Source organism: Oenanthe melanoleuca, unplaced genomic scaffold (genome assembly GCF_029582105.1).
Source record: "Oenanthe melanoleuca isolate GR-GAL-2019-014 unplaced genomic scaffold, OMel1.0 S386, whole genome shotgun sequence".
In the NCBI taxonomy this organism is placed as follows: domain Eukaryota; kingdom Metazoa; phylum Chordata; class Aves; order Passeriformes; family Muscicapidae; genus Oenanthe; species Oenanthe melanoleuca.
In genome coordinates this window covers 1-13,980 of record NW_026613035.1, presented here as the reverse complement: position 1 = coordinate 13,980, position 13,980 = coordinate 1, and the positions used below count along the sequence as shown (strand labels likewise).

At 51.9% G+C, this 13,980-nt stretch overlaps 1 protein-coding gene and 1 long non-coding RNA gene across 2 annotated transcripts; both read right to left on the bottom strand.

Moving 5' to 3' along the window:
- Window positions 1-302: 302 nt before the first annotated feature.
- On the bottom strand, window positions 303-4,074 carry LOC130266960 (uncharacterized). The gene is made up of 3 exons (XR_008843019.1): window positions 3,897-4,074; window positions 2,606-2,673; window positions 303-1,507 (listed from the first exon to the last, which is right to left on the bottom strand). It is a non-coding gene; the product is annotated as an uncharacterized LOC130266960 (long non-coding RNA).
- A 6,266-nt stretch (window positions 4,075-10,340) lies between these two features.
- LOC130266961 (copine-5-like) lies at window positions 10,341-13,961 on the bottom strand. Its single transcript, XM_056516216.1, has 5 exons — window positions 13,669-13,961; window positions 13,500-13,602; window positions 12,777-12,834; window positions 12,492-12,565; window positions 10,341-11,068 (listed from the first exon to the last, which is right to left on the bottom strand). The coding sequence occupies exons 1-5, from the start codon at window positions 13,842-13,844 to the stop codon at window positions 10,895-10,897; spliced, it is 585 nt and encodes a 194-aa protein (XP_056372191.1). The 5' UTR covers window positions 13,845-13,961; the 3' UTR covers window positions 10,341-10,894.
- Between the last annotated feature and the right edge of the window lie 19 nt (window positions 13,962-13,980).

Below are 13,980 nucleotides of genomic sequence, written 5' to 3'. Positions count from 1 at the left end.
AACCAAATAAAACATTTATTTAAGCTGTAGTTAGGTATTTTTTATATTTATATTTTCCTGCCTTCTACACCCAGCCCTCCCTGTGAATGTTCTGGCACTCTTGGGTCCCTCTGGGGGACGGCACCCGGCACCACCCCCCCACTCCCCACTCAGCTGCTCCTTCACCGCAGCGTGGCTCCCTCTCCTCGGGACCTTGGGGTGCCCCAAAGGACACGGGAGCCCCCGAGTCTCCACCCCCTGTCCCCCTCAGCCTTTTTTCCTCACCCCCAAAGAAGGCACACAACAACTACAACTGCCTCGGGCAGGAGCACGGCACTTTATTCGAACCCTTCCCACGGTCCATCCCCCCAAAAAGGGACTCTGCTCACGCAAGGAAGTGGGGGACAGCCCCCAGAAGGGCTGAAGTTCCTTCTCAGCCCCGCAGACACAGGCAACAAGGGGCAGAAGAGGAAGCACCAGCAGAGAGGACACAGCAAGAAAACTAAGATCAAGGCGCAGGATGAAATGGAAAAAAACAAAAAATCCAAAAACACCTGGGATGGTGAATGGGCCGCACACAGAGAGGGATTAAAAAAGAACAGGGACAGCAAATGGGACACACCCATGGGAACCACCGGCACGGGGAGCTCCACAGAGCCACACAGAATAAAACAGGAACACGAGCGAGGCACGGAGAAGGACGCAGAACGAAACACGGTGCCAAACACGCAGCAAGGACTGAGGGATACAAAGAGGGAAACAAGAACCCGCAGAGGAATCGATCGCGGCACGTGCCGGGGCGGGCAAACGCGGCCAAGGAGCAGCACAGGGACGGAGACAGAGAGGCACGGCCAGCAGGACAGAGGCTCACCAAGAGAGGGGACGGTCAGGGAGGAGCACTGGGCAGCAGGTGCACACAGGTACAGGCAAAGGGACAGTGACAGGGACAAAGAAACACAGTCACGGTGCAGGACTGAGGGACAAGGAGAGGAAGAAAGGAGAAATAAAGATGCAGGCAGCAAGTGAGACAGAGAGAGAGGCAAAAAGTAGGACAGAACAGGGAGAGGGACTGAGTAAGAGATATTACATAAATTTTGAGTAATCATTTCAAAAAAGAAAAAGAAGAACAAGAGAAAGTGAAGCAGTGAAAGGGAATGGGATGGGGAGCACACAGGCCAAGAAAGGAACACAAAAGACACAGCGGACAGAGAGGAGAGAAGGGGTGGAAAATTGAATATAAAGCTGGAAGAGGAACAGCAGCAGACCCAGGACTATTTATTACAGAGTGTGGCTGCTGAACCTGTCAGGAAAGCACCAGCTCCGACAGAACAGGGCACGGGCACGGCTCGGCCTGGGACTCATCGATTCACATCTGTCTCATAAAGGCCGTGATAAAACAGGAGGTGAAAGCTGAATGGTTGAAGTGCTGCAGCTTGGGTCCTGCTCAGCCCTCATCCCAGCCCGTGCTGCCAGTGAACACACTGATGCTCTTCTCAGCATCCAAATTCCTTCTTCAAGTTTCTTCAAGCTAGGGGAAGGAAAACAAACAAACAAACAAAAAAACCCTAAAAAAAAAAAAAAAAAAAAAAAAAAACACCACACCAAAAACAACCACCAAAAATCCCAAAAGAAAACAAACAAACAAAAAACCCACAAATAACAATCCAGAACAAATCCACAGCACCTTCAGCACCTTTTTGCATAACATACTTGTACAATTATAACTTTTAAATTCTCTTCTTTGTATCTGAAGTTCCCCATACTCCCTAAAGCAGAGTAACAAACCAGGCATCAGTAAAGAAGCTGTCTGGGTTACAAGACACTGAGCCTCCTGCCAACAAAATTATTTAGTGTTCACCTCTGCTACATCCAGCTGTAGCTAATTGTGTAGTTATGGTAATAGTGCCACAGGAATTTGGAAGGCATTATGGTACTCAGAGCTAATACAAAAGATGCACTCTAAAAATGAGTGCAACAGGAAAATGAAATACTATTAAAATGATAAAATACTTGAACCTCAGGGGGGGGGAAAAAAAAAATCTCAGTATCAAAGCTCTTTGTATTTTGCATGCACATTTCCATCTAAGAAAAGCATTTGCTGGTTACAATAGGCTTCTTCATAGCCTAATAGCAAACATGAAGTTTGCCTAACTCCATTTGAATCAGGGATATAAAAGCAGATCAAGCAAGTGACAAATGAGAGAGCTATTCCTAGACTGCAGCAGACACCAATAATGAATTATGAGCGGGTTCCAGCCTCAGCCTGGCATGGCTGGGTTTTTCCTTGGACCTGCCTTAATTAAACGAGTTTGGAGCTTTTGATGCCTGCAAGTTGGTGTTCTTCTCACTGGGGCAATTGGAAATAATTTCAGTATCATTAGAAAATTTTAGAAAAATCCAGCTAAAAGTTTCACCTCTGTCCCCTCTAAGTTATCCCAGTTTTCCCCAGCTAGGAGCTGCACAGAAGTGAGGCAGGGGAAATCACGTCAGGGAACAGCTGTAGAGTTAAAGGCAGAAAGAGAAGACTTATCAGCAAAGGGCAGGAAAGGGGAAAGGTTTCAGAAAAGATTTTGGTGGTCTAATTAATGATCATTTCTGATTCCCAGTGAGAAGAACACAAACTCACAGCCAGTCAGAACTGACAGTCCCCTGCAGTGAGAGCTCAGCACACATCCACAGAGGCAAGTCCAGCACCTGGTGGAAGAAAAAAAAAAAAAAAAAAAAAGGACCAGAAGAAAAAGGTGAATTATTTTGTTTCCAAGTTATTTCCAGTTCTTAAAGCCTACCAGCATTTGCTCTTGGTTTTGGTTGGGTGAATCCCAGGCAGTGGGCACAGGCCATGCCATCTGTTCACCCTGGCACAAGTGGTGTTTGCACAAAGTGGGACCAGAGGTGAAGGTCAGAGCCCTGCTTCTGAATTCCAGGATAAGTTTTACCAGCTGCCAAATGAGGGATTAAAAATACATAAGAATGAAACCAAAAGCATTAATGAGGCTCGTGGGATTCCATTACATTGCTGTCATAAAATTCATAAACAAGAGTTTTGAGCTTCTGATGAGAACAGTGCAGTTCTTCATTCGTATTAGTCACTGTGTGGGATTTGGGGTCTGTCTGGATTTCAAAGCCCTCATGGTGGCCCTGACACTGCTCACGAGCTGGTAGGAAAGGAAAAGCACAGTCAGAGCTCCTGGCAGGCACAGGGCCACCATGAGGGCTTTAAAATCCCCAGATTGGATTGTGGAGGAATCATCTGGGACTTGGATTGTCCCTCTGGGTGATCACAGCCCAGTTTCTGTGATTTGTACAATTCCATACATTTGACTCCCAAAACTTCCCAGCCCGGGGGTTGAGCTGACAGGGCAGCACAAAGATTGTTCTCTGTGCAGCGCCCAGACTCGGGGCTCGCTCTCAGCTTTGCTAGTTCCCGTGAATTATCCCACAGCCCCCAATTATCTGCTCAGTTCCTGCTGCCATAACCTCACAGTGCCTCACGGAGGGTGGATATTCCCGTGCAGAGCTGCCCCTTGAACGCCAGCTGAGCCAGGAACGGGCAGAGCGTCCAAGGAAGCTCAGCAGCATCGGGACAGGGACAGGCATCTGTTCCAAAGAATTGGCTATCTAAAGCCCTCATCCCCCAGCCCCACCCATGTCCCTGGGGGGCAGCTGACAGAGCTGCCCGGAGTCCAGCTGATTTAGCCCCCCTGAGCCGGGGCTCCAGGTGATATTTTCAAGCAGGAGAAGGCAGGGCCGGGGGCGCTCCCGTCCCGTGCCAAGGCAGCTCCCCGTGCCCACGGGAGGACATCTCTCCCTGCAGCAGCTCAGCTCCTTTCAGGGCCTCAGCAGTGGCCTCTGCAAGTTCTTTTCCCTCAGCAAAGGGTGCACATCCCTGCCTCCAGCACACCTCCAGGGGGACCCACCTGGGAAAGCTTTCCATCCCTTCTGCACTTCCAGCTGGCTCCCTGGAAACTCCCACCTTCGTCCAAACAAAACTTCATCCCACCTGAACCTTTGATTTGAAGGCATCTCTGCAGGCTGTCGGTTGGCATTTAATAGCTGTGAGGGAAGATTGCCTTGGCTTTAGTGCTGCTGCTGCTGAACGAGGCCTCAGGCGGGAAGGGAAGGGAAGGGAAGGGAAGGCAATTGGGGTGGACAGGACATACCTGGCAGCTGCCTGGGAGCTCTGGGAGGCTGGAACCAGGAATTGCTCTCTGAGCCCCTCTGCACGCAGCCCGTGCCACCATCACCAGGACACGCCAGCTGCTCCCTGGGCTGCTTTTGGGCTGTCAGTGGCCTGTATCCAGGCTGAAGCATCTCCAGGAGCCTGCTCAGAGCAGCCCCTGGCCCGGGAGCCATGGGCAGCCCTTGAGCCGTGTCTGTGCCAGTGCCGGCCGGGCACCCAGCGCCCATCCCGGGCCGTGTGCTCGGCACGGGCAGGACGCTGCAGGCACAGCCCCTGCCCCGAGGGCCCATGGACAAGAGGTGCTGGATGCCTTTCAGGGACTCCTGGCCTCCTCCTGCCCCCTGTTCCCCACAGCTGGGACACACAGAAGCAACAAGGAGCATTGCTGGCAGTGAGTGGGAAGCACTGAGACCTCTGTGCAGCTTGCTGGAGCCAAGGATTCCCATCCTTGGGAGTTTCATACCTGTGATGCAGAGGGCTCAGTCAGTTGGAGCACAGTCCAGGTAGTGCCAAGGTTGTGAGTTCAATTCTCCCACAGGCCGTGTCCTTGAGAGTCGGATTTTAGGAACCCTCTCAATCCCAGTATATCCTGTGACCTGGAAGTAAAGAGGAAAAGCCGAAGCCGAATTTTAATAAAAGAGGCTTTGCCATTGCAGAGCTTCTTGGAGTTGCAAAGCAAGGGAGAGGGGGAGTGTCGCACCTAGCAGGTGATGGAGAAGCAGCCCGAGCGGAACCGTGCCCGGCCCCGCCGAGCGGCTCGTCCCGCGCCCCAGCCCCGCTCGTTCCGCAGGGGTGCGCGGGCAGCAGCCCCGGGGCTGTGCGCGCACGGGAACGGGGAGCCGGGCGCTGCTCCGCGCTCAGGGCTGCGGGGCCTCTGCGGGACGGGGGCACCGGGAGCGCCGGGATTTGGGGCTCCCAGGGCTGGCACGGCGCTCCCCGCGCCCCGGCCGGCTCCAGCCGCGACGCAGCGTCTACACGGGGAGATCCCGCCGCCGTTCTTCCGGGCGCGGTTACCGGCAGAGCCCCGGCTCCCCGCGGCCACAGCGGGACCGTGTCCAGAGTGCCGCGGCCGCCGGAACGGAATGGGAGCGGCAGCGCCGGGCTCAGCCCCAGCGCCCGTCCGGGGCGGCTGCTGCTGCTGCCTGCGGCGATCCCGATCCCGGCCCCGCTACCCGCACCCTGCCTGCCCGGGGAGAGGCGGCACCGCCTGGAACCCCCAGCCAATACCGCCAAAACCTAGACCCGACCCTGGTCCTACCTGAGCGCCCCAGGATTCGCGCAGAACCGGGAGCTGTCCCTGGCACAGCGCTCCGACGAGGATCCCGCCGCATCCCAGCACGAGTGTTCCCGAATGGAACGGGCCGGGAGCGGATCGGCCGCATAGAAATAGGCCCCGGCCCGCGCAGCCGCACTGAGACCCCGCGCACCTGAGTCGGGCCCGGCCCCGCCCCTCAATCCCCGCCCGGCCCCGCCCGCTCCCTCCCCGGCGCCTCGTCCTGCCCGGGCTGGGGCGGGGCCATCGCTCGCGGCCCGCCCCCTCTCCCGGGGCCGAACCGGGGCTGTTCCCTGTTCCGGGTCCCCTCAGAGCCGGCACTGCCCAGCATTCCTCACCGGGGCTGGGGGTTCCAGCACAGCCCCCAGGGCATCCCGCTGCTTCCTCAAGCCCCCTTCAGCGGGATCAGTTTTTGGAGAGAGATACCCAAACCCAGCAGAGCTGGCTTTAACGGATCCGGGGGAATATCCCCTCTCCCCATCTCACCCAATTGCCGCTGCCAAAAGCCAGCCTGAGGATCAGCTCCCTATCCCCTCAATCTCTGCAAGGAATCGGATTTCTCAATCCGGCAGGGCAGCAATGCTGTTCTCCTCGCCGGAGATCCGGATTGCAGCGGCGTCCCCGCCGGCGCTGCCCGGATGGAGCGGGGAGCGGGGGGTGTGTGTGAATAGAGGGGAGGGTGACGCCGAGTTCGGGCTGCGAGGTTTTTTGATAATTTTTCGGGATTTTTTGGTAATATTTTGGTGGATATTTTTGGATGGTTTTTTAGGGGTGTTTTTGGCTGTTTTTTTGGGTGGTTTTTTGGGTAGTTTTTTGGGTTTTTTCTCACCTTTTGTCGCCAGGTCCAGGTGATTTTGGGGTTTTTTTTGGGGGATATTTTTGGAAATTTTCGGGGATTTTTTGGGGGAATTTTTTGGGGGATTTTTTTCGTAAATTTTGGGGTTTTTTTGGGGGATATTTTTGGGGTGTTTTTGGGTGGCTTTTTTGGGCTTTTTTATGGATTTTTTTGGGATTGTTTTTGTTATTTTTGGGGAGGATTTTAGAATTTTTTGGGGGAATTTTTTTGGAATTGTTTTGGGATTTTTGGGGGGATTTTTTGGGGATATTTTTGGGGTGTTTTTTCCTCACCTTTGGCCACCAGGTTATGTGATTTTGTGGGGGTTTTTTGGGGTGTTTCAAGAGTTTTTTTTTGCAAATTTGGGGGGCTTTTGTTAATTTTTGCGGGTTTTTGGGGGGATTTTGAGGTGGGGGGCGGTTTGGGGAATTTATTTGGAATTTTTGGGGATTGTTTTGCAATTTTGGGGGATTTTTTGGGGATTTTTTTTTGTAATTTTTGGGGCATTTTGGTAAATTTTGGGGATATTTTTGGGGAACTTTTTTGGGTGTTTTTGGCTGGTTTTTTGGAGTGTTTTTTGGGTTTTTTTTTCTCACCTTTGGCCGCCAGGTCCAGGTGATTTTGGGGTTTTTTTTGTGTATATTTTAGTAATTTTGGGGGATTTTTTGGGGGGGGATTTTTTGGGGGGTTTTTGGTAATTTTTGGGGATGTTTTTTGGGTGTTTTTGGGTAGATTTTGGGGTTATTTTCTCACCTTTGCCTGCCAGCTCCAGGTGGTTTTTTGATAATTTTTCGGGGTTTTTTGGTAATATTTTTGGAATATTTTTTGGGTGGTTTTGGGGTTTTTTGGGGGTTTTTTGGGATTTTTCGGGGGCTTTTTGGGAATCTTTTGGGGGAAATTTTTTGGGATGCTTGGGGGAATTTTTGGGGGGATTTTTTTGGGGCTTTTTGGTAATTTTTGGGGATATTTTAGGGGTGTTTTTGGCTGGTTTTTTGGGTAGTTTTTTGGGTTTTTTCTCACCATTTGCGGCCAGGTCCAGGTGATTTTGTGGCTTTTTTGGGGGATATTTTTGGAAATTTTCGGGGATTTTTTGGGGGATATTTTTGGGGTGCTTTTGGGTGGTTTTTTTGGGGGATTCTTTTTTTTTTTTTTTGGGGGGGGGTTTGGAACTTTTGGGGGGGATTTTTTTGGAATTGTTTTGGGATTTTTTGGGGGATTTTTGGGGATATTTTTGGGGTGTTTTTGGGTGTTTTTTCCTCACCTTTGGTCAGCAGGTTATGTGATTTTGGGGGGGTTTTTTGGGTGTTTCAAGGGGGGGTTTTTTGCAATTTCTGGGGGTTTTTGGTAATTTTTCGGGGTTTTTTGGGGGATTTTGCAGGGGGGGTGGGTTGGGGAATTTATTTGGAATTTTTGGGGATTTTTTGGGGATTTTTTTTTTTTTGGTAATTTTTGGGGGGTTTTGGTAAATTTTGGGGATATTTTTGGGGAACTTTTTTGGGTGTTTTTGGCTGGTTTTTTGGGGTGTTTTTTGGTTTTTTTCCTCACCTTTGGCCGCCAGCTCCAGGTGATTTTTGGGGTTTTTCTTGGGTGATATTTTTAGTAATTTTGGTGGATATTTGGGGGGGTAATTTTTTAAGGATTTTGGTAATTTTTGGGGATATTTTTTGGATGTTTTTGTGGGGGTTTTTGAGTTTTTTGGGGGATTTTTGGGGGGATTTGTTGGTATTTTTGGGCGGGATTTTTTTTTTTTTTTTGGTTTTTGGTAACTTTTGGGGTTATTTTTTGGGTGTTTTTGGGTAGTTTTTTGGGTAGTTTTGGGGGTTATTTTCTCACCTTTGCCTGCCAGCTCCAGGTGTTTTTTTGATAATTTTTCGGGGTTATTTGGTAATTTTTTGGGGATATTTTTTGGGTGGTTTTGGGGTTTTTTGCGATTTTTGGGGGGCTTTTTGGAAATTTTTTGAGGTGTTTTTGGCGTGTTTTTGGCTGTTTTTTTGGGTTTTTTCTTACCTTGGCCGCCAGGTCCAGGTGATTTTGGGGTTCTTTGGGGGGAGATTTTTGGGGATTTTTTGGGGGAATGTTTGGGGGAATTTTTTTGGTAATTTTTTGGGGAAATTTTTGGGGTGTTTTGGGGGATTTTTTTCACCTTTGGTTGCCAGGCTATGGTGGTTTTTGGTGGTTTTTGGGGGGTGTTTCTAGGGGGTTTTGGGAGTTTTTGGGGGGATTTTGGTAATTTTTGGCGGTTTTTTGAGGAATTTATTTGGGGATGTTTTGGGGATTTTTTGTGGAATTTTTTTGGGGAATTTTTTGGAATTATTGGGGATTTTTGGGGACTTTTTTGAGGAAATTTTTTTTTTGTGTTTTTGGTAATTTTTCGGGACATTTTTGGGTTGTTGTTTGGGGTTTTTTTCTCACCTTTGGCCGCCAAGTTATGGTGATTTTGGGAGATTTTTTTTGGGGTGCTTCTAGGGGTTTTTGGGGGATTTTTTGGGAGGGGTTTGGTAATTTTAGGGTATTATTTTGGGGTATTTTTGGGGGTTTTTTTCTTACCTTTGGCCTCCAGCTCCAGATGGTTTTGGGGGGTTTTTTGCGGGATATTTTTGGTAATTTTGGGGGATTTATTGGGGATTTTTTGGGGGGGATTTTTTTTGGGGATTTTGGTAAATTTGGGGGATTTTTTTGGATTTTTTTTGGGTTTTTTGAGGGGTTTTTTGGGATTTTTTTGGGATTTTTTTGGGATTTTTTTGGGATTTTTGGGGGGTTTGGGGATTTTTTGGGGGGGATTTTTTGGGGAATTTTTTTTTAAATTTTTGGCGATTTTTGAGGGATTTTTTGGTTATTTTTGAGGTGTTTTGGGAATTTTTGGGGGGATTTTTTTTGGAATTGTTTTGGGATTTTTTGGGGGATTTTTTAGAGATATTTTTGGGGGTATTTTGGGTGTTTTTCACTCACCTTTGGCCACCAGGTTATGGTGATTTTGGGGTTTTTTTTTGGGAATTTTTGGAGGGGGGGTTTAGGGAATTTATTTGGATTTTTTTTGGGATTTTTTGGGGACTTTTTTTGAATTTGGGGGGATTTTTTGGGGATTTTTTTTGGTAATTTGTTGGGGGTTTTTGGTCATTTTTGGGGATATATTTGGGGAAATGTTTTGGCAGGTTTTTTGGGATGTTTTTTAGGTTTTTTTTCTCACCTTTGGCCGCCAGGTCCGGGTGATTTTTGGGGGTTTTTTTGGGAATATTTTTGGTAATTTTGGGGGATTTTTTAGGGATATTTTTTGGGAATTTTTGGGGGGTTTTTGGGGTTTTTTTCTCCCTTTTGGCCGCCAGCTTCAGGTGGTTTTTGGGGGGTTTTGGGGGATTTTTTGGGTGTTTTTGGGGTGTTTTTGGGATTTTTTGTAGGCTTTTATGACCCCCTCAGTTGGGGTGTGGGTTCTCTGTGAGCCCCTCCCCAACTTCCCAAGGGCCCCTTCAAGTAGCTTTAGGGTGTAGAGGCCTGTAAATAACTTCTCTCCCCTGCCCCAGGTGGTTTCTGTGTATTTGCAATTTTTGAGGTCACACAGTGTGGGTGGTGTCACATCGTTGGAGGGGTCACACAGTGAGGTCTTGTCACACACAGCTGGTGGGGGGTCAGAGCTATGGGAGATCCCAAAGCCCGGGAGGGGTTACAGTTTGTGGCAGTATCACACACAGCCAGGGGATATCAGACATGGGGGCCGTCCACTGTTGGGGGGTGTCGGAGGTGGGAGGAGGGTCACACAATGACCAGGGAGGTCATACATTTGATGGGGTTCACAGAGTGTGTGGGGGGGTCACACAGCTGGGGAGGGGTCTGAGCTGGGGTGTCACAGCTGGGGGGAAGCACAGGCTGAGGTGGTGACGCAGCACGTGGGGGGTCACAGATGGGGAGGGTCAGAGCTGGGTGGGGGAGTCACACAGCTGAGCAGGGGAGTTGTCACAGTCTTGGGAGGTATTTCACAGCTGGGGAGGGCCACACACGGGGGGGTTCACATACAGCCAGTGCGGGGCCCTTTTAGGGGAGATGCTGGGGCATCCCAGGGGAGAGGGCTGTAATTAAAGCCACAGTAATTTATTGCGATTTAAGGCAATTCAATACAGACCCACATGGACACATGCGGCACGGCAAGGGGGAACAAAAAAAACACCAAAAACACTGGGGACCCTACTGGGATCAGCCCAGGAACTGGGGGGGACCATGGATTTGGGAAGGCTGATGAAGTGAGGAGGGATCATGCATCACCCTAGGGGGGCACTCCACATTTAGGGGAGGCTCCTGTGCACCCCGGCTTTCTGGTCAGGAGGGCAAAGACTCCTTGCCTTTTATTTAGGGGGCAAGACAGTCTTGGATGGGTATAGGGGGGAATCCCATGGCCAAGGATGCTCAGGCAACACCATCCCAAAATCCCCCGGGAAACCCAAAAGCTGGTTTATGGGTGTGGTGGTGGCAACCTGGACTGGGGAGGGGACCCCAGATCAGGGAAGGATCTCAAGGTTGTGGAAGGGAGGAGAGGAACCCCCAGTCCCAGGTCCCTGGCAGAGTATGGCTGCCTTTGGTCCCCGGATAGAAGGTCCTGGGGTAAGATGAGGGGATGTGGTGTGTTCGGAGCAGGCAGTCAGGGTGGGGGGGTTTCAGGGGACATGGGAGGGATGGGGGGAGGTTTTATTCCCCGTGCCTTCATGTAAGAGAGGAGTTGGTCAGGAATCTCAGCTAGGACTTCCCGTGCCAGTCCTGCCATGCTCAGCCCTGCGCCGGGACCCCCTGACATGTAGTCACGAAATGGAACAAACTGGAGGGGCACAGGTGGGCAGAGCAGTTGAGGGGGTCCAGGGTCGGGAATCCCCCAGAACTGTGTGTTCCACACACAGCAGCTCCGGTGTCCCCTCCCCATTCCTTATGTCCCAGTGTCTCTCACATCCAGGTACATACTAAGACCCAGTGCCCCCTCATATCCTGGTACCCTCCCCTCCAATACTCTAATGTATTCCCACATCCCAGTGTTCCCCATTTCCCAGTACTTCATGTCCCAGGGCACCCCCACATCCACGTGCATCCCAAGCCCCAATGCCCCTCCATATCCCACAATCCCCACATCCCAGTGCCCCCTCCTATTTCCCAGTACACCCCATGTCCCACTATCCCCCACATCCAGGTCCACCCTGGTGACCCAGTGCCTCCTTCATTTGCCAGCACACCCTCCTCACGTCCCAGTGCTCCCCTCATTCCCCAGTTCACCCCCTTTCTGCAATACCTTCCGCCTTCATGTCCCAGTGCCCTCCACATCCAGGTACATCCCATATCCCAGTGCCCCCCTCCAACGTCCTACTGTTCCCCCATGTCCCAGTGCCTCCTAATGTCCCAGGCTCCTCCCCACATGCACAAACATCCTAAGTCTCATTGCATCATCATTTTTTCACAGCACAGCCCCCCCAAAAGGTTTTAGTACACCCCCTCTTCATGTCTCAGTGCAACTCTACATCCCAGTACACTCCCCTCCATGTCCCAGTGCCCCCCACATTCCAGTGCTCCCCCATTTCCCAGTATCAATCCCCTTCATGCCAAATATGTGCCCCCCATATCCTAAGAAACACCCATGTTCCACTGCACCCTGGTTCCAAGATACATCCCAAATCTCAGTGCACCCACTTCTCCCAGTGAAGGCCCCCACCATGTACCAGTGCTTCCAGTGTCCCAGTGTCTCCCCACAGAGGTACATTCCAAACCTCAGTGCATCTCTCCCATATCACAGTGCACTGCTCCTATGTCCCAGTACATCCCTGACACCCCAATTCCCCCCATTTCCCAGTGAACCTCCTTGACATCCTATTGTCTCCTTCATGTCTCAGTGCCCCTCCATATCCTAATATGCTCCCATGTTCCACTGCACCCTCATCCCAAGGTACATACCAAGTCCCGGGGCACCCTCTTTTCTCAGTGAAGCCCCTGCACCATGTCCCAGTGTACCCCCAAATCCCAGTGCGTCCCCTGATCCAGGTGTATCCCAAACCCATCACATCCCTTGTCCCAGTGTCCCTCCAAATGCCAGTGCTGCCCCATGTCAAGAGTCCACCTTATCATCCCTCCACATCAGTCCCACCCAATGCACCCCAGGAGTGACAGGGCTGATTTGAGGTCACCAGGGCACCCCCTCCACCACCCTGCTGGGTGGGATGGGAGGGGGTCTCCAAATCCCTCATTGGTGAGGTCTGTACCTGGACGATATCACGCTCAGCCACTTTCCCACGGGAAGAGATGCGGATGTCGTCCCCATCCAGCTCCACCATGGCTGGGAGCGATGCGGGGGAGTTCAGCAGCACCCCGTGCCCCTCACCCCATTATGTCCCTCTCAATTCCACACCCAGAACCCCCAAGCCCCCTCCTGGGGTATGCTGAGCCCATTCATATACTGGCACATTCAACTCTCAGTTCCAGTGGCCAATCCAATTCCTCCAATCTCCCCAGTTTTCCCCTAGTTCCCCCCAGCTCCCAAATCTTACCATCAAACTCGGCCTGGCCAACCCCCACGATGATGATGGACATGGGCAATTTGGCAGCCTGAGGGAACCAGGGGATGAAGGGAGTCTCATGAAATTTAATGATGCTGCCACCAAATGAGCCCCCCTTTCCTGCAGCACTCAGGGGTGCCAACACCCTCTCCCAAGGATTTCAGCCCCTTACCACCCCCCATCACCCAAGGGGTCTCAGACCTCCCCACTGGCACTGGGGTGTTCCAGGAATTTCCCAGCCCCCTTGCAGTACTCAGGGGTTCCATACATCCCTACACTTCAAACCATGGGGGTCCCAGCCCCTTCTCAACCCCCGGGGTCCAAGCCCTTTCCCATCTCTCAAAGGCCCCAGTCCCTCCCCACTGCCTCCAGCACCCAGGGCTCCCAGCCCCTTCCCCACTGCTCCAGCATGCAAGGATCCCAGCCCACATCCTCCCTCTCAGCTTTAAGGTCCCAGCTCCTCCTTATCCACCCCACCACCCAAAGGGTGCCAGCCACCCCCAACCCCTCTGAATCCAGGGATCCAAACCCCTTCCCATCCCCAAGGGTTCCAGCCCCTCTTCAGCACCCAGTGGTCCCCAGCCTTTCCCATCCCCTCAAGGGTCCCAAGCCCTCCCCACAATCACTGCCCCCATCACCCAGGGGTCCCAGGTTCCCTGCCCCCAACACCCAGGGGTGCTACCACCTGCCCCAGTGCCACCACGAGGGTCTCACATTGACAATGGCCTCCTTGGTCTGGGCCATGTCGGAGATGACACCGTCAGTGATGATGAGGAGGACAAAGTACTGGGACCCATCCAGCACTGTGGCCGCTGAGCTGGGGGAACTCTGCGTGACGCCGGGGGGTGCAGGACCCCATCCCGGGGCACGGGGCTCCTCTTACCGGGCAACATGGTTGACGACAGGGGCAAAGTTGGTGGGGCCATAGAGCTGGACACAGCGCAGGCTGCGTTGATACGCCTCCAGCACCCCCGCAATGCCGTGGCACGCCGGGTTTGATGCATCCCCATTCTGCCGTAAGGTCACCAGGACCATGGTGACACCACGGCCCCCCCCCATGGGTAGGGTGACACCACAGACCCCATCCACAGACAAGGATGGCACTGCCGTGGCCCCCAAATGCTAACAAGGATGATCCCACCATGTCCACAATATGGTGACAAGGGAGACACCAACATGTTCCCAACTCAGTGTC